Source organism: Salmo trutta, chromosome 36 (genome assembly GCF_901001165.1).
Source record: "Salmo trutta chromosome 36, fSalTru1.1, whole genome shotgun sequence".
In the NCBI taxonomy this organism is placed as follows: Eukaryota; Metazoa; Chordata; class Actinopteri; order Salmoniformes; family Salmonidae; genus Salmo; species Salmo trutta.
The window spans coordinates 31,149,207-31,176,363 of NC_042992.1; the positions used below are offsets into that span (position 1 = coordinate 31,149,207).

A 27,157-nucleotide genomic window follows, 5' to 3' on the forward strand; every position below is an offset into this window, starting at 1 on the left:
GTGGACTAAAAAGGCTCAAATCTGGCAACCCATGACTTTGATACTGAGGATGAACCTGGCTGCCCAATCTGATATCTGTTGTCCTATGACATAACTTTAGTCATACATCACTTGGCAAAGTATCTGAAGGACCACAAGTAGATGCACTGAGTGTACAAAAACTTTATGAACACCTGCTCTTTCCATGACATAATGTCGACTGACCAGGTGAAAGCTATGATCCATTATTGATGTCACTTGTTTAATACACTTCAGTCAGTGTTGATGAAGGGGAAGAAACAGGTTAAAGAAGGATTTGGGCAAGACAAAAGATTAGTGCCAGGCGCACCAGTTCGTGTCAAGAACTGCAATGCTGCTGAGTTTTTCATGCTCAACTGTGTCCCGTGTGTATCAAAAATGGTCCACCACCCAAAGGACATCCAGCCAACATTACACAACTGTGGGAAGCATTGGAGTCAACATGGGCCAGCATCCCTGTGGAATGTCCGACACCTTGTAGAGTCCATGTGCCAACGAATTGCGGCTGTTCTGAGGGCAAACTGAGGGTGCAACTCAATATTAGGATGGTGTTCTTGCTGTTTTGTACACTCAGTTGTGAGTACATTGTAACAATGTGTACATACACTAATTATTACATTACTATCTACCATGTACAGTGGCGACCGGTCATTCAGGGCAGGTGGGGCTCCCAACATTTTTGGGGCTTTCCTGTTTTGCATGTTATTATGGCGTTAATACTTGTCACATATCAGTTTGCAAACAACAATGTAAAAAAAAATATCATTGAGTTAATAAAGCCGCATACAAACATGGCCTCTTTTTTGTTTTCTTGAGTAAGGCAGCTCCAAAATACCGGTGTTTCAGTTTAGCTCAGTGTTTTCTGTGGTGGTGGGGCAAGCCAGCAGAAAATACGGAGCGTTGCGGCGTGATTGGCTCAGTGTTCTGTCACTCATGGGGACAGTACGTCACCGCCAAGCCTAAAGGTAGAGCTAGAAAATGTAAGCCTTTTGGGTGCTGCCACAGAGTTACATTAGAAGTGCCTATCCAAGAAGGTTCAAGGTTATTGGCCACAGATAAAATGACGTCAAATCACGTTATATCTACAGTAGCTTTGATTGGACTGTTAACATCATACTTTCAAAATCTTAGCTTGCAGTCATCATCATGAATCAAGTTGACAATCTACTGACAAATAATTTTTAATCCTTCTCATATGAAGAGAAATAATGAAGAGAAATTATAGATTAAATGTACTGGTGCTCATCGGCCATAAACATTACACAACAAGTTGGAAATCGTAATTCAACAATGAGTGGTTTGGAAGGAATCAGTGGCTAACTGCAAGCATTGCAAAGCAATCATTAGCCTGCTATTCAGTGGAGTGGTGTAAGATTAAGGGTCTCTTTTCCTAGTTTAAAATTATAAACATTCAAAATTGGCCATGCTGTCACATTTTGTGCCCGCGCTCACACCAATTGTTAACTCAGAACTGCAAAATCTGACTTTCATCCATTTTCATTTTAGTCATTTAGCAGACGCTCTTATCCAGAGCGACTTACAGTAGTGAATGCATACATTTCATTTTTGTACTGGCCCCCCGTGGGAATCGAACCCACAACCCTGGCGTTGCACACACCATGCTAGCGTTGCAAACACCATGCTCTACCAACTGAGCCACAGGGAAGACTACATCCAACTCGGAATTGTAAGTTCGGAACTCAGGCCTCTTTCTAGAGCTACGACCTGAAGCTCACTGACGTCATCATGATTAAACTTTTTGTTGGAGTTCCCAGTTGTCTTGAAAGCACCATAAATCCAGAGAATGCCAGACTTTAATGATAAAGTTTGATGACAAAATTTGGCCATGAAGGACCGCCGCACCACCTTCCTGTTTAAGTGAGCACAGCACAGCAAGGTGAGTCCAAAAATGTCTTGTATGCTGCTGCATAAATGATGTAATATGCCAGGGAGATATGTATATTGTAGCTAAGAAAGTAATACGAAGTGTATGTTGTGTAGTAAACTGCTAGTAGCCCATGTGCCTCACCCTAATAATTTGGTCTATTTTCACCTTTTTATTTTGCCAACTGTTCTGATTTGGTGGTGCATATGTAGCCTAAGTGTTTTTGAGAAATATAATCATTGATTATTGTAAGAGCTTTCATTCTGCTTATATGCCCCCTTTATTTATCCTACAGTTCTGACTTGGTGTACAGGGAGAACACTAAGAATGGCCCATGTTCTGAATTATGTTGCGGTACATTTCAAAAGTGCTGAACAAATAGTTATATTGACTACATCCATCCTAGCTTGGTCATTAATGTCTTAATCAAAATTACTGATTGCCTCTTATCTGCTTGTCGTCCCATTATGCTATAGTTTGTACATCTCAATTGTCAGTAGAAACCACATTTGTTTAAGCAAGTCAGCCATATCAGCTAAGGCAGTAAATGAGGCTGAATGAACTGTTTCGCTGCCAGACAAGGCTCCTCTGATAGCCAGGTGTAGCAGTGGTAAGGTGTTGGGACTCTGCTGTTGGTACAGCTTTATGTAGGCCCTAACAGTTTGTGGGCACCATTTATCATTGTTATAGTGCAATTAATGTATTGTTTAGTCTTGTGAAGTGGCTTAGCTGGCATTCATCCCACTTGTTTGTTTTTTTGCCCCACCAAAATTGACGTGCTAAAATCGCCACTGACCATGTAAATACATTGGTTTTAGGACACTGTAAAGTGGGGCCTTCTTTTAACATCTTTTTCTGTCACAAAATACATTTTATAGATTGACATCACTCCTTGTGGTCCCCTTTCTTACTGTCATCAATGTATAAAGGAGGGACCCTTTTTAAACACAGTTCTGAATCACAGAGTCACTCCCAACTATTGCATAATATTGGAAGGATTTTATACTGTAGTTCAACTACACTGGCATCAGATACAGTATGGCTCTCATTACTGTTACTGGGCAGATTGACAATGACTTTCTGCCAAAGCTCTGGCTCAGCTACAATGTAAAACCTATGACTTCACTGGCTTTAATTCCTCTGGCGACATTGATCTTTCATCTCACTTTACACCAGTGAATAGTTTATCAGATCAATTGTGATCCACTCATGACGTTATTGGATTATAAAAATAAATAATGTATGCCCAAGTCAACATTGATAAGGATGTGTGCTTAAATTATGTCTTTATTGATTCCTTCATCTTCAATAATACGAAATTAACTGAGAAAGCGTGTATCAGACAAATCGTCTACAAAGCTGGTGTATCAGGGATGGATAGATAAGCAAGCTGTCATATGACTCATCATTGACAATTAGTTGACTGACTTTATGATGGAAGCATTGGCTGGGATGTTTCTTTTCAAATGTAATTTTAATTTCATCCTTTTCTATTTTCATTTTTGTCCTAATAGCATAACTTTCTGAAATGTTTGTCTACCAAGAAAAAACAATATGGCTCCCGAGTTTCGCAGCCGTCTAAGGCACTGCATCTCAGTGCTAGAGGCGTCACTACAGACCCTGGTTCAATTCCAGGCTGTATCACAACCGGCCGTGAGCGGGAGTCCCATAGGGACGTCATCAGGGTTAGGCCGGGGTAGGCCGTCATTGTAAATAAGAATTTGTTCTTACCTGACTTGCCTAGTTAAAAATATATATATGTTTGTAAATACCTCATCAAATCTATTAGAAGTACAACTACAGCACTTCTATAGATTATACTTTCTTAGTATTTAAAGTGTTAAGTTTACCAAATTGTATTTGGCCAAAGTATGCTGTATTTTCCTATAAATAGGAAACTAGTCCATGTGATAGACACGTTTATGAATAAACCCGATTGTCTAGTGTTCAACATCATTCTCTCAATAGAACTCCTTATACATGGGGACTTGTTTTCCAGTACATGAGTGAATGGGTTGTTTTTAGGAGCGCTGTTGGGTACGGAGGGAGGGTGTTTGGCCTCTACCCGCTTCCTCTCCTTCCACACAGAACTTAATAAAGGAACACAGGGGGGAGGGAGAAAGAGGGAGGGAAAGGAGGATTTGGCCCAAAGCGCAGAAGGTGAGACTGGACGCACAGGAAATGGAACCTGACAGTGAAAAGGAAGTGAGGTAGCTGTGGGGAAACTCAAACAGGAACAGAGAACAGTGTATGAAGTAGTGTGAGATTGGGACGAGGCTGATGTTTACAGAGTTGAGTACGAAAAGTGACAGAATTGCCGTTTTTTAGGGAAATCAGGCTTGACAGATCCCATGTAGGAAAAACAAGTCCAAAGTTTGATTGATTCAGCCTTTAAAAAAGTGTTTTGAATCTAGAGAGAATGTAGTGATGTTGCCACTTTCTTTACTTAGCATGTTTTCAAGCCCTTGATTAGAAAAACATGGAATACTGTTCTTGGTTGTATACGGCGTAGATGGTTAGTTTCAGATAGTATCCCCTTGGCTTGCGTTTTCAATGACCATATGTGGTATATTAAAACACATTTACAAACACACACACACGATAAACGTCTCTGCATGAGTCAAACGAATGTACATACATTTTGGATCCTTTAATCCCTAGTTTAATGCATTATAATTTTGTGATAACTTCATCCATCAATACAGCATGTTCCATTACTTGGGCTCTGAAGCAGGACCTGCAGTACAGTAAGTGCCGCAGTGGCTCAGTAGTCTGATGACTACCATCAGTCATTGTGTAAGATTCATTACAGAAGTCATTATCTGGAGGCCCGATATAAAAAACAGCCCCATGTTACATATTAACCAACAGCTCCAACTTCTCAAGCTGAAAAACATTGAAAAAGGCGCTGTTATCTTGTTCCAGGCCCGATCCTATCTGCCGGCGGCCCTTAGTATAATCAAGAAGCACAATGGGCCATAGATTTCCTTCATTCAGGCGATGGGCTTTTGCTGAGCTCTGCCAAGGACAGGCTCTGAGAGAGAGTGTGTGTGTACAGTGGTATGCATGCAGCCAAGGCCTGAGACTGTTGCCTATACCCAATGTTTTATATAGGAACAGAGTCCATTGTGAAAGAGGGAGTGTTGTTGAAGGTTTAAATATCCTCTAGAAACCCCTTGAAGAGTGACTGGCGAGAGAAGCTGAATAGCTCATGGTGATGACAGGAGAGAAATCACTGGGCAAAAAAAAAAAAAGAAAAAAGTATTGTAGGGTAAATAGAATTTTCAATTTCTTGGGTGCAAAAGAGGTTCCAATATATTGGGCCCATAGTAAAAGGGGTAATGCTGAGCAAAGGAACACATAGTGACGTATATTCGGTCTACATTTAGTCTCAGATGGTTCAGTTGGAAGTTTAGAATGCTCTCAACATTCAAAAACCTTTAACGATGATTTTTAAATCTATTTTGTCCGTCTTTATTGGACAAACTGGAAATAGTAAGTGATACTTTATGATTCCCAAACGAATTTACTTTCAAGTGAAATATAGTTCTAGTCTGTTGTGATAAATTACAAATAGCTAACTATGGCCAGCCAGTAGTTTGTTTATGCAGTCATCCTTGCCGTGTCAAGTTTACACTAGTCATTGCAAAGACAATAGCTTCAGACTTTTCCCACATGTTGTTTACACCAAAGTACTACACCTACCACATCTTCAGTTCTTCCATGCCCCCCCCCCCCCCAGTGAAGTAGGTAATGAATGTGTTATCCTGGGCTCTGCCCCATGGTTAGACTCTGGGCTGCTCACAGACTAAAAGCATTATTATAGGTTGTTGAGATTACTGTGGTCTCAGAAACAGCTGCTTGTAATAAAAACAAGATGGAGGATGAGATGTGCAGAGGCTGGATGAAACCTCTAGTAACAGTATCTTCCTGCAACTTTGCACAGTGAGATTCGCTCAGACTGAAACAGGGGAACTTCAATTTGAGTCTAGTTCCTCACAGCAAATGTAACAGAAGTTGTTATCAACAGTGATTTCTTTAGAAATGTTTGCTGTCAATCTGGGTCTGAAGACTAATTCAAACTTGAAAATGTTTGATTTCCCTAAACTCAGAAAAATATTGAAACTGTTCAACTGGGTATAATTTGTCTGTGCAGGATTCCTTAAGTGACAGACACAAAATAACTTTGTCATATACACTTGAGGACGTGCACCTTCAAAACTAAATGGCTCTTTCAAGTAAACAAACACCAGAAACACTTACATAAAATATTGTCCATTTTCAGGAGGGAAAAAAAAGGCCAGAAGCAGAGAAAACACTCAAAAGGTTTGCGAAACACTTACTCTCCTTTCACACATCTGTACACCAACGTCCTCATCGGAGGACTGTGTAACACATGACCAATTAAAAACAGAGCAAAGAGGGAGACCCAGGAAAACACTGCAACATTAACAGAGAGACTGAAAAGTGTGTTCATTGCATCCTGGAATTTCTACTGTCTGAGATTAGAAATCTTAAGCATATGAAGCAAAACGTAAACGAGGAACTTAAGAATCTGGCTCCAAAGCTGATAAAAAAAAAGGGCAGTTGAAAAACATTAAAAACAAATAATTACAATCATTTCTTTGCAAACTCACTCATACTGCAAGCGTTTGAACTGTAGTAGGCTAGCATCTGAATAGAATATGACAACAGTTGGTCCATTTAGCAGTCATGAGGCAAGGCAACTTGTGACCTGTTATTTTTCGATTTATCATATAACAAAAATCAGCCATCACTTTCTCTCTGCAGTATTATAGGCTCTGCCATTTCCTCTAACCTGAATTGTAGATTGTCATTGAAACAGAAAGCCCATAAGGTCCCCTTTCAGAATAGCTAATGAGCATGTCTCAGCTTAGAATGACAGGGGCCAATTCTAAGACTAACACTGTGCAACAGGAGACCCAAAGCCAAGTTGCCATGGTTTTTGATCAATTTGAGCTGTTGTTGAAATAACCCTGCTGAACTGACAGTCCAACTGGCTGAGAGTTTTTAGATAAAGCCAATTGAGATCGAGATTATTTACTGCATTTTACATTCAGCTTGCAAATGCTTAGAAGTGGACTACTCAACAAGACTACTACCCCCCCCCCCCCAAATAAAAAGTAGAATTTGGGATGGGTCAATTCTAAAAGCATTCAGTGTGGAATTATGCACACCACACACATTTTCTTTAAAACACCAAGAGAGTGAGTCTATGGGACACTACAGAAGGTAATGAAAAACAAATAAATGTTTTGTCACATACCGGATAGGTGCAGTGAAATGTGTTGTTTTTACAGGGTCAGCCATAGTAGTACAGCATCCCTGGAACAAATTCGAGTTAAGTGCCTTGCTCAAGGGCATATCGCTAGATTTTTTCCCCCCTTGTTGGCTCGGGTATTCAAACCAGCAACCTTTCGGTTAGTGCCACAACTCCTTAACAGCTAGGCTACCTGCCAGTGCTATCCAGTGTTCAGATTGGCTGGTGTTAAATCATGCATGGTAGTAAAAAAAGCACCTAATATATAAAGGCATAACTTTGGCAATAACACTTAAGGTAGAAGTATGTACACGAGGGGGTGTTTATGAGAAACTTGCCGTGTTTGTAAGAAAGACAGTGACTAATGGTGGAATGTGTGAGATGATGTCTAAGAACTGTCAATGTGAAACATGCAAAGTGCCAAAACATTAGCACTGTAGGCCTACAAGTGACCACTCCCACCCCTGGATGTCTACAGTAGACAAGTAGTGGGTGGAGCCAAGGTAGATGCCACATCCTGCTTGTCAATTGAGAAACTTCACTTCAAAAACCCAAAATAACAATTTGGCCACTGCACTTTAGCAATACATATGAAAAATGCGTGCTTGTCAGGAAACAGATGGGCTCAATTTCCACCATGCACTACTTATAAGGCATCATAATCGTTAAAGGCACAACACTTTTAAAGGGCAAACGCACCACTTCCGAGTCAAGAATAAAGAAGACCTGTTTGTTTGTGTTATTACAGGAGCAGTATCACACTTGTGAGACGGTCTTGTTAGAGAAATATGGAATGGTCGGACAATCCCTTGCTTGAGACCGAGACAAAAATGTGAAAATCCGTATCCGCCAGTAGCTGATACCTCCTATGTTTTATCAAAGCAACCTAAAAGCCCACAAATAATCCCATCCAGTCCCCATTGCTGAGTGAGAATCCAGGGTACTTTCCCTCTTCATGGCAGGAGTCATGTTCCATTTCAAACTGGTGATGAGGGCTGAAAGGGATTCTGGGAAATAAATTCATTGTTTTAGATTTTTTTTATTCTGCCATTTTGCAGTGGTCATTGTGGGCCTAAGTGCAATACGCAGAGTTGGTCCATGCAGGTTGGCTTGAGGCTGGGTCCGAGGAAGGGGGAAATGAGGAGCACACATGGAGTCTCTGGATTGGTCCACATGTCTGAAACCACAACAAAACCTCATGTCATTGGACAGCAGCAGTTTCTGAATAAAAAAAGTTTAACCTTGCTTAATAATATCAGATACAATTTATTTTTACAAATTTTAAATCCACAGAGTATGTAGTTAAGTGTTTAAAAAACGTTTTCCTAGAACTTAGGCTAAGTTCATTGTCAACTTTTGGGGAAGTACAAAAGATAGTGAATGGATGGCTTTCACATTGCTTAACAAACAATTCCCCCATCTAAAATAAACTAAACTTTCAGCTGGACTTTCCAAACTTTCCCCAGAATTTCTTCATTTATTTAACCCTTAAGTATAATCCAGAGTGAGTGTGTGCGCACAAGTGTGTGTACTGGAGTATATAGATGGTACTTACTGGCTATAAGAGGCTGCTTCTGCCATTGGTGCTGGGTCCTTTGGACCTCATCTGTTCTTGGACTGACCCTGACTGCAGAGGGGACAAACAGTCACACAAACATCACTCCCTGGTAGAATTATGTAAAATACAGTGGAGTATCAGCCAGCAAGAAATCGGGGATACTGACAATCTGACCTGCTTTCTGGTATTATCTGACATGTAGTCAGTCGTGTCACAAAAGTGCTATTAAAGCGTTGGTTGACAGCACCTGCATGATACTGTGACAACACTGTGGTCGTTAAGTAAGTGCCCTTCCCTCACAACGGTGTGATATGTTGATATTTCATATCCCGAATGGGAACACACTGTAGCCCCACAATTCCTAGCGGAAGTAAATAGTTGATGGATAAACTAGAGGTGTCCATGTGTAAATACAAACTAACTTTGCAACATTAGACCTTAAAACAAACCTGCAGTGGGAACACTGACGGCACAGAAGGTGAGGCCGTGTCAAGATTACACAGATGTTTCGTAATGGCGTTATGTAATCATTCTGCACAATAAGATATAGGCAGCAGGGGAAAAAAGGTACACCCAAACGCACTTTAGCCCAGCTTAAACAAAAAGGCAGCAGTGTTTGTCTACCACGCCTGTTTGCATTGCTCCAGTGCATTGACTCCAATTAAAATGGGCCTTGTATTATTATCAGGGTTTTGTCATTGTTTGCAATGGAGCCGCCGGCTTAGTGCAAACACAAAACACATACATGTCTCTCATTCGGCATTAAAAGCTCATTAATGCGTTTAAAGGTCGTCAATGTTAAGCAAACAAGACTTGGTCACTGGTGAGTTGATTTGATTTTCAGCGGGATGTCAGGAGTTCCATTTCATCCAGGCACAGGAAGTAGCTCGTTTTGGGTTCCTGTGCTAGACGATTGGGGGAATCATTTACCAGTGTCGTGGGACACAGAGGGGGCCTTTCATTTAGCAGCCAAGGCCTTCCAGCTGTGTCCCCTGTCACTGTCCCTTCTCTGTGTGCCCTCTGGAATCCCTCCCAGGGAGGGAGGAGGGACTGAGCAATAGAACCTAGGGAACATCATGGCATGAAGTGGTAGGAACACTTCCGCCTCTTGCACAGGCTGAGCCTTGTTCAAAAGTGGGCTGCAGGTGGCTGGCTGGCTGGCGATGGGCCAGTTAACTGAATGTCTATTAGCCAACGAAAGGAGGTGGGACTAGTGTAGCAGTTAATGTATCAAAGCTTCGTTAGTGTTTTTGTATTAATTTTTGTCCAAAGAAAACCTCTGGACGATACCAGTTACGTGGATTATACCATGTTGCAATGATATGTTATACGCAATATCCTCCATTTCACTCAATGATACAATTTTGCTGCAGACAAGACTTGATCCAAGTGTTGAAATAACAGTTCAGGTGCAAATTAAACTAATTTGACATGCAATTTAAGTGTAAAGCAAAGAACAAATAACAGAAGTATTCACTATGAGCAGCCCAACGGCAATTGTTAAGAGCTTGATCTGTCATGATTACTGACTGACGCATCATTCTTCTAAACAATGATTACGAAATGTGGAAATATGTTTTCATTAAAGTAGCCGAAACCTTATACATACCGGCGGCAAACCTTCTGCCATCTCCCCAGAGCCAATGTGTGTGAGGTGCATAAAGTTCGTGGGCTCTCCGATCATGCTGCGGTCAATCTTCCTCCTCCTCTTCTTCTGAAACAAATGCAAAATGCAGGAGGTCAGTGGCCAGTGACCTATAGTAATTCAAATATGGCTAGACAACTGCATTGGACAGTGGCTGTGCAACCAAAATGTGATTTTCATTCAGAAGATGCTCTGAAATTACAACATAAACATGCACTTAACCGAACAACGATCTACCATTTTTCTGTCTCCAAATAAGAAGCTTGTACTATTAGAGACACAGGAGAGGAACGCTTATTTGGTTATATATGTATACCATGAGGTGGTGGTTTTTGCTCATGGGATGAAATACTATAGAACAAACAGAAGTTTATGCTGGATAGTAAACCATGTCGAAAAAGCCTCTGAGAAAAAACATCCAGAAGTAATCATCTAGTGGGAAAATTAAAAAGCCATTTTTTTTTAAATTACAAAAATAATGTGGCTTATGTATAACAAGAATAAATTAAATAAATCTTCTTGCGATGCGTAAGCCATAAAAAAATAAAAGCTTTTTAAAATGTTCCACTATATTATTAGTTTATCGTCTCCTGATGCAGACTGGCAGATGCCATATCCATTGACCAGCAACCTTTGGCTATTTTAAGTGTTACATAAGCAACTTTGACCGATGTTTACATCAAAAGAAACAAAAACATGCTGCTGACCAAAGGTTAAACCCGGTCATACAGTATTCTATGAGCTAGCGATGTAACTAAAACAAGGTAGACCACTGTGTGCGTGGGTGACTTTTCTTCTTGACGTCATCTTGAATTCTGAGGATCTGTTGGCGCATGCATACATACCCAATGAATCAGGCATTTTACCCACCCATTCTTGTTGCTACATCGTCATTGCAGAGGAAAACCAGGTCATTCCCACAGACTCATAAAGACAGCCTTATGACCATTTTAGCAAGCATATTTTGCTACCAAATTGCGTCAGCAGAAATGTAAGATGCCAGGAATTGTAATCAATGAACATATGTGATCAAATCTAAGGCCGCATAAGGTAAATCTTTACACTTTTGACATTCTTTGTTAATAAATCAAGTAGGAACATCTGTGTATATCGACTTCTGAGTATCAATACGGCAACATTAAAAGGCATACCCAACCTAAGCAAATACCCAGCTGGTTGGCATCCACTCTGAAGTTGCAGCCATGCAGGCCATGAGTCATACCAAACTCAGAAATAATCCCTGGACTATAATGTCGCTTAATTGGGAGGAATGCCATCCCGTGGCTGACTGATGGAAGGTCTAGCTAATTGGTCAGCTGTGTGTGCTGCAAAAGAGAAAGTCGCTTAGCAACTTATTTTAGGGGACGCCTTCAGTATATGTTGTGTATAGCAACCATTTGGTGTCAGTAGCCCTTTGGCATAGGCTATGCCTAGAAAAGTGGGTAGCAATTACATGACTTAAATATAAGAAGTTAGGCATACCCCCAACATCTCATGAGAACATCAGTAAAAATAGTCTTCTTCCAAAATTAACACGCCACACAAGCCCCTACCCTTTCGAGACAGTTACATTTAAATCCTTGCCTGTGTTTATTGAAAGCGATGTCTCTGTATTGTCCTCCCCCCACAATAGAACAAACACAGGCCCTAAAAATAAAGAGGAAGGAGAGAGGGAAAATGCCCTCCCATGGGACAGAGGCCCAGACCGCATCCTCTCTCCTGAGCCGCCGGGTTTCATTGTTGGTGAGTGGGAACGGACGGACACAACCCGCCATTACGCAACTCTCTCTGCAAAACCTGGGCCAGGAAAGAGTGAGGGTCAGGAAGGGTACCGCCCTGAGGAGGTCAAGGGTCAGCGGTCGCTTCTGGAGAGCAAAAGGGAAGTTCTTCCACTTTCCGGTGACACACTGATATTTTGTGTCATCAATAGGACCTCTATTCACCCCTATAATGCTCGCTAGGATTCCATAAAATGTTTTGCTTTGAAACAACATCAAGCTACTATAAGTCCAGGCATTATACTTCCCTGGACAGATCAATACAATTGTTAAGGTCTCCACATCAGACAAGAATGTAAGATAGTAAGGACATGCTTATCTATAGAGTGCGTCCCCATATGATGCCTACATTACTGATGGACACAGAACTATGCATGGTCAATAGATACAGTGCATTCGGAAAGTATTCAGACCCCTTGACTTTTTCCACATTTTGTTACGTTACAGCCTTATACTAAAATGGATTAAATAAAAAAAACAAATCCTCATCAACCTACACACAATTCCCCATAATGACGAAGCGAAAACAGGTTTTTGAAATGTTGGCAAAAACAAAAAAAACAGAAATACCTTATTTACATAAGTATTCAGACCCTTTGCTATGAGACTCGAAATTGAGCTCAGGTGCATCCGGTTTCAATTGATCATCCTTGAGATGTTTCTACAACTTGATTGGAGTCCACCTGTTGTAAATGTAATTGATTGGACAGGATTTGGAAAGGCACACACTTGTGAGGTCCTACAGTTGACAGTGCATGTCAGAGCAAAGACCAAGCCATGAGGTCAAAGGAATTGTCTGTAGAACTCCGAGACAGGATTGTGTCGAGGCACAGATCTGGGAAAGGGTACCAAAACATGTCTGCAGCATTGAAGGTCCCCAAGAATATAGCAGCCTCCATCATTCTTAAATGGAAGAAGTTTGGAACCACCAAGAATCCTCTTAGAGCTGGCCGCCCGGCCAAACTGAGCAATCGGGGGAGAAGGGCCTTGATCAGATGGTCACTGACAGAGCTCCAGAGTTCCTCTGTGGAGAACCTTCTAGAAGGACAACCATCTCTGCAGCACTCTAACAATCAGGCCTTTATGGTAAAGTGGCCAGACAGAAGCCACTCCTCAGTAAAAGGCACAAGAGCTTGCTTGGAGTTTGCAAAAACGCACCTAAAGGACTCTCAGACCATGAGAAACAAGATTCCCTGGTCTGATGAAACCAAGACTGAACTTCTTGGCCTGAATGCAGAGCATCACATCTGGAGGAAACCTGGCACCATCTCTACGGTGAAGCATGGTGGTGGCAGAATCATGATGTGTGGATGTTTTCAAGCGGAGGGACTGGGAGACTAGTCAAGATCAAGGGAAAGAGGGTTCCTTGATGAAGAGCGCTCTGGACCGAAGGTTCACCTTCCAACAGGACAACAACCCTAAGCACACAGCCAAGACATCGCAGGAGTGGCTTCGGTCCAAGTCTATGATTGTCCTTGAGTGGCCCAGCCAGAGCCCGGACTTGAACATCTCAGGAGAGACCTGAAAATAGCTGTGCAGCGACGCTCCACATCCAACCTGAAAGAGCTTGAGAGAAACTCCCCAAACACAGGTGAAAGGGAGAGAAACTCACCAAACACAGGTGTTCGAGAAAACTCGAGACTGCAGTCGCTGCCAAAGTTGCTTCAACAAAGTACTGAGTAAAGGGTCTGAATATTTAAAATGTAAACTTAATCTTTTTTTTTAATATACATTTGCTTTTTCATTATTGGGTATTGTGTGTAGATTGAGGGGGGGGAAACTATTTAATCCATTTTAGAATAAGGCTGTAACATAAGAAAATGTGGAAAAAGTCAAGGGGTCTGAATACTTTCCAAATGCACAGGCAACATCTCTTTGTTGAACATGTGCTATGGGTCAGATGGTCAGTGAATTTTAAATGGCTGTAATTCACCCTAAGTATAGTGAGTGTGCAATAAATCAAAGATGGCACTCTTTCAAGATATCGGTCATGATGTGGATGCCACTGAACTGCAAGCTATAAAACGTCACCCGTTTAAAGACATCAGCCGGTAAGTGATTGCAGATGGAGTCTGAAAAACACCATAAATACATCAGCCTTTGCCAACAGATTTATTGGACTTGGATGCATTTAAAAAAGGGTCCCCCATAACATCTTGGCGTGAAATCTAATGGGTAAAGAGGTCTTTCGGGCAGTGGTTCACTTTAGGCTGTTCTAAGCATGCATTTAGGACTCCAAAAATATTTGTTTTCAAGTTATAGTGTGGTCAGAGTAAGCTTGCTTGGCTGCCTGGGATGCCCAAACCTTGCCTTCGGTTACTATACTTGCAAGACTTGCCAGGGACCTCCACAACCTCTGAAACATATTGTGGCATGAGAGGGTTGAATAGAAGCAGTTAGGGTCTAATATAGAGCATGCTTGTGGAGTATAGTCCATAGTCTATTACTAGTCTCTATTCTAGTCTAATACAACTATTAGATGGGGAATTTTGTGAAACCTGACATAGAGAACGTTTTATATAAAACTCTACATGAGTGAATAAGACGCAGCTGGCCCAGACTCACCGGTGGGGGTTTGGCCACCACGCAGCAGCCCATCTTGTGCCAGAACTCGCTCATTCCTGGGCTCCGCCGGTTCAGCGCCCTGCTCTCTGTCGCCGCCTTGCAGGCTGGTGAAGACAGGTAGCCCCTGTGACGCTCAATCTTGGGATAGTCCTGGTGCATCCAGATCCCTTGCATCAGATAGCCAAAGTTGGTCAATCCCCAAACCCAGCACCTGCAAATATCAGGTCCTGATTCTCTCAAGCCTCCCGGTGTCTTAATCCTTCTTCGGGTATCCAGTCAGATTAAAGTGCTTAGGGTTTAATCTGTTGAGACAGGAGTTTATTAAAATAATAGCCAATGTAATGTGAATATAGTCCTACTAGTTAATTTTATTTGGATGCAACATATCACTGAAAACCTACTAAGGTAGCGCCGTACCGGCATACTTTTTACTTGATTCTGCCCAAACCAGCGTCTTGTCTTGAACAGTGTTTTGCTTGCACCATTTTAAAATAATGCAATTCTTTGTGAGTAAGTCTTCTTCCTATTCAAAGGGATGAATTGTGCTGATGACGCATTGAGTCACATAGACCTGGACGACGGGGCAAAGATTCAAGTGTGTGGTCTGACCACAGAACACAGTGGGGGGGGGGGTTCCAGGTTCCAACCGAAGGCAACACAAACAGGTATAACATGTCTAACATATTGCGTCACAAACAAGTGACAAGCACATTAGACATGGGAAAGACATTCCAAGGGAGGAAAACATCTGCAAACAGTAAGGACCAATTGCCCTTGTAAGGACCTAAGCATCCTCCATTTGCCTCTAGGTTGTTCCTGTCTCGTCCCATGAAAAAGCCAAAACAACACACCGGAGGTCCATCTCTGAAGCCATTTAAATTCCCTCTGCAGTGTGAAAGAAAGTTCTGCCAAGACCATTACACTTCATAAAGTTGGTTTATACTACTTAGTGTCGTCGTTTATTGCTATGTTTAAGATTGTCACTGACGATCCGTTAAGCCAAATTAGAGCTGCAGCTTTTTTTTTTGAGAGTAGTGGTAACTTGGTTACCGCCTGCTCTGACGATTCTGCTTCTACAGGTTGTTTTCCACCACTGGGTTTGGACTTCAGTTTCCTTTGGGCCCGCTGCCGATCGTTTGATTACATTTTTCATAATGACATGGCTCTCTTCCAGCTCTGTTTTATCATGCCCAGAGGCTGTGTGAGACAGGGAGGAAACTGTTAAGGAATGTGTGTGGTGGAGTCTCTCGCTCTCGCTCTCTCACACACACACACACACACACACACACGCACGCCTATACTCTCTCAAACCCGACACAAAAATACTGTAGAAATAACCCCCTTCAGACATTAAAATTAGCACATTGTTCTGGAAAACATTTGGGTGGGGCAAAGTAAGATTAAAACTAAAGCACCACACACAGTCTGGGTTGCTTGATAGCACAAGCACATTGCTGGCATATGGGCACCACCGTGGTTTTAACAGGTAAGCTACTAGCCTGACACCACTTCGAGTCAACTGGCCGCTCACTGTATAGTTCACTTACTAAAAAGTCTATTTGGTTAACAGTCATCAGGGCAGGGCAGTCAGAAAGCTAGCATCCTGGTGTACAGTAAAAGCATCGGGGTTGTAGAAGATGGGTGTCAGTGGATGTGGAGAAGTTCAACCCCCATGGGATGAGGTGGAAGTCTGCACACACACTTATGATGATATAAGGTGCGTGGATGGATGGCAAGGCAGGCAGTGCCAAAAACACTGGCCCATCATTATATCACCAAGGCCCTTCAGGCTGGTACAAGTCAAACAGGACACAGGCGTCTGTAGAGTAGACACTAGTTGAGCCATCCTTGCTCTGTGGGGTTCAGACAGGCAAAGTCTGGGTCGAACCTCTCTGCGTCGACCTCTTACCGTTTTCCCCCGGTGTGAGAACACCGTACTCGGAAGGAGGGCTAGAACTGTGAACTGTCTGTAGGACAGAGCTGGGGCTCAGAATATCTCCTGTGGCACACTATTTAAAGGAGAGTAACCTCATGACCAAGCTTCCCATGATTCACAGCACGACAAGAACAGAGGAAGGGGGGTGGGGGGGACAAACTCAGTGCAGTTGAAATACTTGTCCCGTGAGGTAAGGATTAACGGAAACTCCCGCTTTGGGCTCATCTGGTCTCTGACGGCATGCTCATCATCTTGTATAAATAAAAATCGGCTCTCCAGAGATCTGGGGCCCATCTCGTTCTAATTTGAGGTTTCCCCCGAAGAGCAATGAGGAGCAGCCTAACCTCTTCAGAAGCAGTCCAGTTCTGTTGAATTACAGTACTGTACTACTGGAGACTCATCTGTTAAAGTGCTGGAGAGACCTTGATAAGATGGTGCCAATTGTAGATGTCTTCTAAGTCTGGAGCCGTTTATTTGTTCAACTACCACTGCCAACCATGTGGGAACTGGGAAGAATCCTTCTGGGTCCCCAGAAGGGATTATTTCCCCCCACCCAACTTCTTGCCTTCTTATCATTACAAATGGCCAAGGTGGTTTTTCAGACCATACAAAATGTATAAATGGTTGACAGTTTAAAATAGTTCTTAACCCTGCCAGGATCCCTTGAGACAATGCCTCTTTGTACCAAAACCATCCAGCGGCCGACCTTCTACGAACGCACGTGTGTCTTTGTATTGACAGAGTGAGAACTCAAAGTACAGTGAAAACTGAGGTTGTCTGAGAGTGTATTACCTTAGTGGATTTCAAAGTCAACTCTGTACAAAACACACGATGGAATCCTCCTGCCCTCACTCACTGGACTCCGTGTCAGTCTACATTAACATGATCCTCAGCGCAGCCGAGGCTTCCCTGTTATCTGTGCTGAACAGGCAGAAAAGACAAAACAAGAAGGATGACAAAAGAAGCACTGTGAGACTAACCTCATTAAATGACACTAAGCGTGACATGACAAACACCACAATATAGCTACAGTAGCATGTGATGCATCATGAATCCCATTTTCAAAGTTCTCACCTAACCTAGTTTCTCTCGTGAAGGGGGAAATTGATTAAATTATTGCCTTCAAGAAAATGCGTTTTCAGACAAGTCAACAACCTGACCTTTCTAAGGCAGTTAGCATAACCGCTATTCTCAGTATGGGTGTGTTCATTTCATTTCTCCATGGGTAGACTGACAGTGATGCTACTTCCTGCAAACAACACTGACGTGGCTAAAAATTCCTCAGACCTGCCAACATAATCCCCCTGTGAGATATATGTGGCTAAACACATTTCATTACAGCCCCCCTCTCCCAAATAGTCAGAATGAACAGCAGATTTATATAAACACATCAACGGCTACCCTCAGTCTGTATTCAAAAGAGATCCTGCTATAACTTGCTGGGATTTAGTTAATTGAGAAACAATACAACAGACAAGAGATACTGATGAAAAAGGATGTTGAACCCTGACTAAAGACCAGCTCACAACACACACCAAGGCTAGTAGAGTAACCTAACGATGCGATAACCAATGAATAGATCCAACTCTAATAGCGCTACATGTGAGCTGGCAAAGGTACTGTAGGGTTTCATACACTGGTTGTGACCCTCGAACCGCAACTCGTTCAACGATATCTAAAGCCTTGTTCAAACTGCAAGCCTTAATGCTCAAATCAGTTTTGGAATACTGACTGTCCAAACAGTTAAATAAAAACAGCAAGTTACAAGTGACCAAATCGGATGGGTGTGTTCAAACAGCAGTCGTTAGCTGACATGGCTATGCTAGTTATACTGAACAAAAATATTAAAAAAGGCAACATGCAACAATTTCCACGATTTTACTGAGTTACAGTTCATATGAGTAAATCAGTCAATTGAAACAGATTCATTAGGTCCTAATCTATGAATGTCACATGACTGGGCAGAGGCACAGCCATGGGTGGGCCTGGGAGAGCATAGGGCCACCCACTTGGGAGGCAGGCCCAGCCAATCAGAATGAGTTTGTCCCCACAAAAGGGCTTTATTACAGACTGAAATTTAGGAGTATTTCTTCAGCTGTCCAGGTGGCTGGTCTCAGACGATCCCGCAGGTGAAGAAGCCGGATGTGGAGGTCCTGGGCTGGCGTGGTTACATATGGTCTGCGGTGGTGAGGGCAGATGGACATACTGCCAAATTCTTGAAAATGACATTGAGGCAGCTTATGGTAGAGATTAACATTACATTCTCCAGTAACAGCTCTGGTGGACATTCCTGCAGTCAGCATGCCAATTGCACCTTCCCTCAAGACATCTGTGGCATTGTGTTGTGTGACAAAACCGCACATTTTAGAGTGTCGTTTTAATGTCCCCAGCACAAAGTGCACCTGTGTAATGATCATGCCGTTTAATCAATCAGTTACTTGATATGCCACACATGTCAGGTGGATGGATTATCTTGGCAAATGAGAAATGCTCACTAACAGGGATGTAAACAAATTTGTGCACAACTTTTAAGATAAATAATTGCTGGGATCTTTTCTTCCAGCTCATAAAACATGGGACCAACACTTTACATGTTGCGTTTATATGTGTTCAGTGTAGTAACAACAGGTGTTGTTACTACACAGAAAAAAAGATGAAGATGGGCAAAATAACACCGACACTGGACAGAGCAACTAGAAGGCCAGCATCCCGGAGTCGCCTCTTCACTGTTGACGTTGAGACTGGTGGTTTGCGGGTACTATTTAATGAAGCTGCCAGTTGAGGACTCAAGAGGCGTCTGTTTCTCAAACTAGATACTAATTTACTTGTCCTCTTGCTCAGTTGTGCACCGGGGCCTACCACTCTTTCTATTCTGGTTGGAGACAGTTTGCGCTGCTCTGTGAAGGGAGTAGTACACAGCGTTGTACAAGGTCTTCAGTTTATCGCATGGAATAGCCTTCATTTCTCAGAACCAGAATAGACAAACGAGTTTCAGAAGAAAGTTTTGTTTCTGGCCATTTTGAGCCTGTAATTGAACCCCCAAATGCTGATGCTCCAGATACTCAACTAGTCTAAAGAAGGCCACTTTTATTACTTCTTTAATCATCACAGCAGTTTTCAGCTGTGCTAACAATTGCAAAAGGGTTTTCTAATGATTAATTAGCCTTTTAAAATGATAAACTTGGATTAGCTAACCCAACATGCTATTGGAACACAAGAGTGACGGTTGCTGATAATGGGCCTCTGTACGCCTATGTAGATATTCCATGACAATTCTGCCGTTTCTAGCTAAAATAATCATTTACAACATTAACAGTCTACACTGTATTTCTGATAAATTTGATGTTATTTTAAAAATGGACAAAAGTGCTTTTCTTTCAAAAACAAGGACATTTCTAAGTGACCCCAAACTTTTGAACGGTAGTGTATGTAGCAACTCCAGATTGCCCCTTTAATGGTCACAAACAGACGACATGCTCAATAGCTACACCCCTATAAAATAAACGTTTGCAAATGAAATAGTCCTGCCAGCTACCTACCTACCAACTGGGTCAAATCTTGGATGTCGGTCAGTGGCTCACTGTCAAGAGAAGTGGAAAAGGAGGGGAGTGGTCTTTGACGGAGGAATTACAATGAGGCCTTTTCATGGGGTCTGGTTAAAACTTTCCAACTGGTTAACGGCACCTTTAAAAATTGTCCGACGTCAGTTTTCAAGCAACGGCTTAAGAACAACATGGCTCTTTCACGGAATCCAGTGCACTGCCATCCACGATTAGACGGATGGTTCAGGTGTTTATATTTGCTTTGGAACGCTGAGGTCTTTGGCACGGTTGCTTTAAAAGAAAAATATATATATTTTTTTCTAATCGAAATGCATCTGTGTAGTGATGCCTGCCTGGCACTAAATTAAAAGCAGGTAGGCCTAAATTGATATAGTAGGTGATGATAGGTCTATTCAAAATCAAGTTAGATGTTTTCAGGTCTGAAAGAGGTCTAGTGTTGATGTGTCCATTGTCCACATCACCTGTTGTGTAGTGTGCAAATATGTTTCAATTTCAAATGAATGGGGAGAGAACCATTAGTCCATACCAGGAGTTCACATAGTGTTCTGTCCACCCAGAATGAGTTACCAGTAGGCCTACTGAAATAGGTCTCCAAAGTAAGACACTCCCCTCATGAAAGGTTAAGTATGGTCAATGTACATATAATTAGAAACAAAAACAAAAAATTAAGTAAGAAGTAGGTATTGGTCTGTAGCCAAAAATGTAAGTCACATGAGCACTACATTGCCTACTTCACCCATGCTCTACCAAGGTTTTCCAGCAAACAGCTTTTACTTACAACAGTAGATATGCTGATATATTGTAATTCAAACAATGTGTAGGCAAGTTGCTTAGGATTTAAACCTTCTCAAAACAGCCTACTTCATACTCTTAGAGGAGGTGCTCCCACAATAATGTGATTTGTACTGCATACAAGATAAAGTATTGGATTCTTCCTCTACTTTTTCAAGTTTTTATTTATTTATTTGATTATATGAAAGCAAGCTTTGCTTCTATACTTACAAGACCATCTGGCTTGATTGAGTGAGTGAGCTGTTTTGTCTTGTAGTAATGTATGTGGTACGTGCCTGTTATTTGCCATTTAAATGGTCATTTATTTAAGCAATACATGTCACTGAGAAAAATATAGATTTCATAATCCCATCCATTTACGGTCAAAACGTGTGCAACATAACAAGAGGTGGTGTGTTGGACATAGAGAGGCGAATAGAACTGAGTGACTATCTGCATTCCTGATTTCTGTAACCATTAGCTAATCTGTGTAATATTGATTTAGGCTCAAAACCACTTGTTTTGCAAACCTAGTCCTGTTTTATCAATTGCTGTGCTGATCAATGGACAGTTCATTCCCTCTGTCAAATAAATATGCATCTTAATGTTGTTTGTATTTGTACTTATTTTTGAAGTAAAGATGGTGACACTTCAATAAAAACACATTTAGGACTACAATAGGCATATATCTAAAAATACATACTGCCTAATGATAGACATACATTATTTTAATATCAGGACACTAAAGTAAATTATCCTGCTGAATAGTATTAATTCGGGCTGTTTGATGAGGTTTGAATCCTAAGAAACATGCCTACACATTGTTTGAAGTACAATAGACCAACATAGTTACTGTATTAGGTTGTGGAAAATATTGGAGATCAAGAAAAAGGAGCAAGCGCTGCGTGTATATTATGTGTGCCAAACAGGTGCTGTTTAGATTACAATATTTTTTGTTACCATTTGGAACAATGTAAACACTAAATAAATTATAAGCGCACCAGAGAGTCTTATTAAAATGTTTTTTGGGGGGGAAAGCCTTTACTACAGCAAAGACTAAAAACAGTTGCATGCATTCGTGAATGCAATTGCCGACATGGAACAGTTTATATATTGTTTACGATAATTATTCAAGGGTCTGTTATTTTATTTTAAAACTAAAATGCTTGATTGCATATCAAATCACAAATGATTCGTATGCTGTATGATATGAACGAATATGAATGATGGATTGATACTGTAGCCTATATATAAGTATTGAAATATAGGCCTAAGTAAGTTACGGTATTAAGACTAAACAGGATGCGCTCTTAAGCCTACAGCTCAATGGTAGTTTTACAAGGCTGCTATACTAAGCCTACTAATGATAATGACATTACTTATTATAATGATGACCATAATAATAACAACAATACAAAAGAGATGAAGAAAAAGGAGGGTTATAATTATAAATATAATTATTTTGACAATTTGGAACAGTGTAAACACTAAATTAATTTGAAGTAATACCAGAGGCTGTTCTAACTAGAGAAATAAAAGTCTAAAGTATATTACAGCAGAGCAAATATCAAAAACAGATTTGTGAAATTGTTTATCCCACAATAATTGAACACTCAAACAGGCAACAGAAGCTGGATCTGTCTTATTTCTGTAGAGATAAATAGATAGATAGCCAGGAACATTTAACAGTTAGGCTGTTGATTATAGACCTAAATAAGCTGGGGTTTCCTCTTGCTCGCTTTTCTTAAACAATTAAGGCAACGGCTGTTTTCTCATCTCCTGCCTCCACCGCATTGTTCTCAAAATCAATATGCTAAGTAACTTCGCTATTATGCACATAGCAACATGGTCTAGGAAAAGGCGCCAATTAAACAGCGCAGTGATGTTTCATAACCGGACAGCGACCGCTATCCAACTTGGGAGAGAGCACCTTTGTTATAAAATTATATTTTTTATTAGTGTTGCGCCATTGTGTGTAATATAACCATATACAATTTCAGTAGCACGTCTTGGAGTGATGGACTGTGCCCTCCCCACAGCCTCCACAATGGATTAGTACACTCAAACAGGCGCGAATCAGACCGATGTCTTGTACACCATGAAATGTAGATATATCTTTTCTTTTTTAGTACTGCTCAGATATGACATGATGGTAGGGAGATTTGAATTTAACATTGAGCTTCAAATCAATTATAATAAAACAGAAAAATGCTAAATGTTCTCTCTTCACCCCCACTACTTATGTCGCTAATGTGACAGTGTACATTAGGGTGTCCTTCTAAAGAAGGAGCAACTTCGAACTTTAAGCATTCCTATCTGCAACAAGGACAAAGTAGAATGTACCGGAAAGAATGCAGTTAATGTCACAGTGGGATCCTCGACCTCCATGACTCAATACAGCTAGTTTGACATTTCCTGCCATCTTTGTTGAAATTATCAACCCAGTGTGTGACAGGTCATAGGTTACAGCACAGAGTTCCACACTAGCAGGGCTAAAGTACACTCCCCATATGCCAGGCTCAGCTGTGCATGTTGGCTGTTCGGATCACCTCAGACATGAACTGAAAACCCTAACAAACCAAAGACAGAATTCTCATGGCCTTGCATAAAGTTTATATACTCTTTATACTTTACTGCTACCTTATGTTACACATACTTATAGTTTCCTAGTATAGCAAAAACCGGCAGTAGAGACAACCTCCAAATCCAGTTGTTGGAATTTGGGGTGATGTAAAGTGAGGTAAACTAGAGATCTGAGAAATAGTAAACAAAACTGGATTATGCGTGGACTGATTAAGAGATTTTTACGATCATCCAGTCTAGCAATCCTCGCTATATGAGCCACGTTACAATTCCCACCAAGTGGATTAACCCTATTGGCGCGATGCGCAGGGTGTTTGTCTTTCACGGCAGCGACCCTGGTACGCTTTCCTGCCGTTCGCTACAATATTATCAAGCTGAAGAACTCAACATTGAGGCTGGAGCAGAGAGTACTGAAGGGGAGCCAAATCCAGCACTGACCAACGGGCTTTCCCATAATGGAGAAGCAATAGTCTGAGGGAGCATGAGACCATTTCCAGTCTCATCCCAAAACTATGCCCTCCTGAAAATAGACCACAATGGCTTACTTTACCCCATGCATTCAACCGACTTTGAGCCACTGTCGCCAGCCTGACTTCCTTAAGGCTTAGACCTCTAATTTGGGACTGCCCAAAAATGTTTTGTCTAGTCATGCACAGGCTATGCAATTTGTCAAGCACTCTTCTTTTCAAGGAATGAATACTCAGTGTCTAGTTTAAAATATTAATGTAAGTGAACAATACACAACAGAACATTGAATGTAAGCTGAGAGAGGGCTTGAATTACTCTAGCCCTTGATCATTACTCCGTTCCATTCCATTACACATAAGAGTCATTGGATGAAGGCGTCTTCTGTATGGGGGAGTTTAGTTAAGAGCCCTGACACTCGGTCTGAACATTACCACGCATCGTTTGTGGTACGGTTTTGGAAGCATAAAAAGGACCTTATCTTTCATATCAGCGACAAATAATAATAAACTACACTATTGGTCAAAAGTTTTAGAACACCTACTCCATCAAGGGTTCTTCTTTATTTTCACTATTTTCTACATTGTACAATAATAGTGAAGACATCAAAACTATTAAATAACATACGGAGTCATGTAGTAAGCAAAAAAGTGTTAAAATCAAAATGTATTTTAGATTTGAGATTCTTCAAATAGTCACCATTTGCCTTGATGACAGCTTTGCACACTCTTGGCATTCTCTCAACCAGCTTCACCTGGAATGCTTTTCCAACAGTCTTGAAGGAGTTCCAACATATGCTAAGCACTTGTTGGCAGCTTTTCCTTCACTCTGTGGTCCAACTCATTCCAAACCATCTTAATTTGTTTGAGGTTGCGGGATTGTGGAGGCCAGGTCATCTGATGCAGCACTCCATCGCTCTCCTTCTTGGTTAAATATCCCTTACACAGCCTGGGGGTGTGTTTTGGGTCATTGTCTTGTTGAAAAACAAATGATAGTCCCACTAAGCGCAAACCAGATGGGATGGCGTATCGACGCAGAATGCTGTGGTAGCCATGTTGGTTAAGTGTGCCTTGAATTCTAAATAACTCAGACAGTGTCACCAGCAAAGCACCCCCACATCATAACACCTCCTCCCCATACTTTACGGTGGAAAAAACATATGCAGAGATCATCTGTTCACCCACACCACATCTCACAAAGACACAGCGGTTAGAACCAAAAGTCTCCAATTTGGACTCCAGACCAAAGGACAAATTTCCACCAGTCTAATGTCCATTGCTCATGTTTCTTGGCCCAAGCAAGTCTCTTCTTCTTTAGTAGTGGTTTCTTTGCAGCAATTCGACCATGAAGGCCTGAATTACACCGTCTCCCTGGGGCAGCAGGGTAGCCTAGTGGTTAGAGCGTTGGACTAGTAACCGAAAGGTTCAAATCCCCAAGCTGACAAGGTACAAATCTGTCGTTCTGCCCCTGAACAAAGCAGTGACAGTTCCTAGGCTGTCATTGAAAATAAGAATTTGTTCTTAACTGACTTGCCTAGTTAAATAAAAGTAAAATAATAAAAACAGTTGATGTTGAGATGTGTCTGTTACTTGAACTCTGTCAAGCCTTTATTTGGCCTGCAATTTCTGAGGCTGGTAACTCTAATGAAGTTATCCTCTGCAGCAGAGGTAACTCAGGGTGGTCCTCATGAGAGCCAGTTTCATCATAGCGCTTGATGTTTTTTGCGACTGCATTTGAAGAAACAGATTGACTGACCTTCATGGACTCATTTCTCTATGCTTATTTCAGCTGTTCTTGCCATAATATGGACTTGGTCTTTTACCAAATAGGGCTATCTTCTGTATACCAACCCTACCTTGTCACAACACAACTAACTGATTGGCTCTAATACATTAAGAAGGAAGGACATTCCACAAATTAACTTATATGTCTCCACACCTGTTCATTGAAATACATGACTACCTCATGAAGCTGGTTGAGAGAATGCCAAGAGTGTGCAAAGCTGTCATCAAGGCAAAGGGTGGCTATTTGAAGAATCTCTACAATGTAGAAAATAGTAAAAAAATAAAATAAAAACCCTTGAATGAGTAGGTGTTCTAAAACTTTTGACTGGAGTGTATATATTTTGGGGGGTTAGTGTTCCCACACAGCTAAATCTCCATGTTACAGCGCGTTTTAAAGAAGACCACCTATGCTAATTAGCTATCTAGCATGCTCCTAACACCTGTGTGCGTAATGGAAGAAGGCAGCCAGAAACGTGTTGTCACTGAATAATACTGTCAGTTGCAACTGTGATAAAGGTCGTTTAAAACAGGGTACAGGAAGTGTATATTTTGAATGTGTTAAATTATTTTGAAGTGATATAAAAAGTAAAGGCTTTATGTTTCTAGAACCGTATCACAATTGAGAATCGATTCACGTTTAGAGATGGAGTATTTGGCTGTTTTGCCTACCAGAGCCAGTCTGCCTCTGAAAATAACATTATGTCCTTTGACCTTATCGAGTAACGGTAGGATCTTGGGTTAGGCGATTAAACTCCACGGTGGAGGAAGTTTCTTATGAACTTTACCAACACTTCCTTCCCCATGGAAAGCATAATTTAACCTTCAGATAGTAACGACTTGAGTTTGATAGAATCAGGTATTTTAAAACAATGAATCAATGTCGAAAATGTCAAAGTGCAGGCAGATCTAGATTCTAGGCAACATTAACAAAATTGTCTCTGGGTTTGGCCAACTACAACCTTAATCAGTTAGAGTAACAATGCCCACGTACTCACTTTCATTGACAGAATTAGTTAGGCTAGCATACATGAAGAGGAAACTCTCAATAGCGGCATACGTTTGGAGCTATCTTACCTCCGTTCTTAAATGTGCCCAAACAAATTGGATAGCCAGTAGCAAAAGTATCCGTTTGATGCCTTTTCAAATACCAACGTATAGCACCGACCGCACGTTTGCTGTTTCTCTCCGTTTTTGAGGTGTGGTTCCAAGTTGTTCAATCAGGAAATTCAGATGTTTTAAAATACTTGTTCAAAAGCTTATTTTTGCCGGTAAAGTCAAACAGCACCCCTTATGGACATAAACGCACTTTGCGTTTTGAAATTAGA

At 41.3% G+C, this 27,157-nt stretch overlaps 1 protein-coding gene across 3 annotated transcripts; it reads right to left on the reverse strand.

Moving 5' to 3' along the window:
• Positions 1 to 8,203: 8,203 nt before the first annotated feature.
• LOC115175865 (CDC42 small effector protein 1) lies at positions 8,204 to 27,106 on the reverse strand. 3 transcript variants are annotated; one of them, XM_029735445.1, is made up of 6 exons: positions 26,907 to 27,106; positions 17,459 to 17,582; positions 14,731 to 15,032; positions 10,352 to 10,456; positions 8,740 to 8,811; positions 8,204 to 8,361 (listed from the first exon to the last, which is right to left on the reverse strand). In XM_029735445.1, the coding sequence occupies exons 3-5, from the start codon at positions 14,902 to 14,904 to the stop codon at positions 8,743 to 8,745; spliced, it is 348 nt and encodes a 115-aa protein (XP_029591305.1). In that variant the 5' UTR covers positions 14,905 to 15,032; positions 17,459 to 17,582; positions 26,907 to 27,106; the 3' UTR covers positions 8,204 to 8,361; positions 8,740 to 8,742. The 3 variants fall into 3 exon arrangements, with proteins under 3 accessions (XP_029591305.1, XP_029591304.1, XP_029591303.1); XM_029735444.1 differs by having other exon boundaries at positions 17,459 to 17,587; XM_029735443.1 differs by lacking the exon at positions 17,459 to 17,582.
• Between the last annotated feature and the right edge of the window lie 51 nt (positions 27,107 to 27,157).

Excerpts from the sequence above, each read along its gene's own strand:
- LOC115175865 (XM_029735443.1), bottom strand. The coding sequence starts at position 14,904 with ATGCAAGGGATCTGGATGCACCAGGACTATCCCAAGATTGAGCGTCAC. Across the intron at positions 10,457-14,730 it reads TGGTGGCCAAACCCCCACCG|AAGAAGAGGAGGAGGAAGAT; the intron begins GTGAGTCTGGGC and ends CATTTGTTTCAG. Across the intron at positions 8,812-10,351 it reads TGGCAGAAGGTTTGCCGCCG|TCAGGGTCAGTCCAAGAACA; the intron begins GTATGTATAAGG and ends TCCCCTCTGCAG.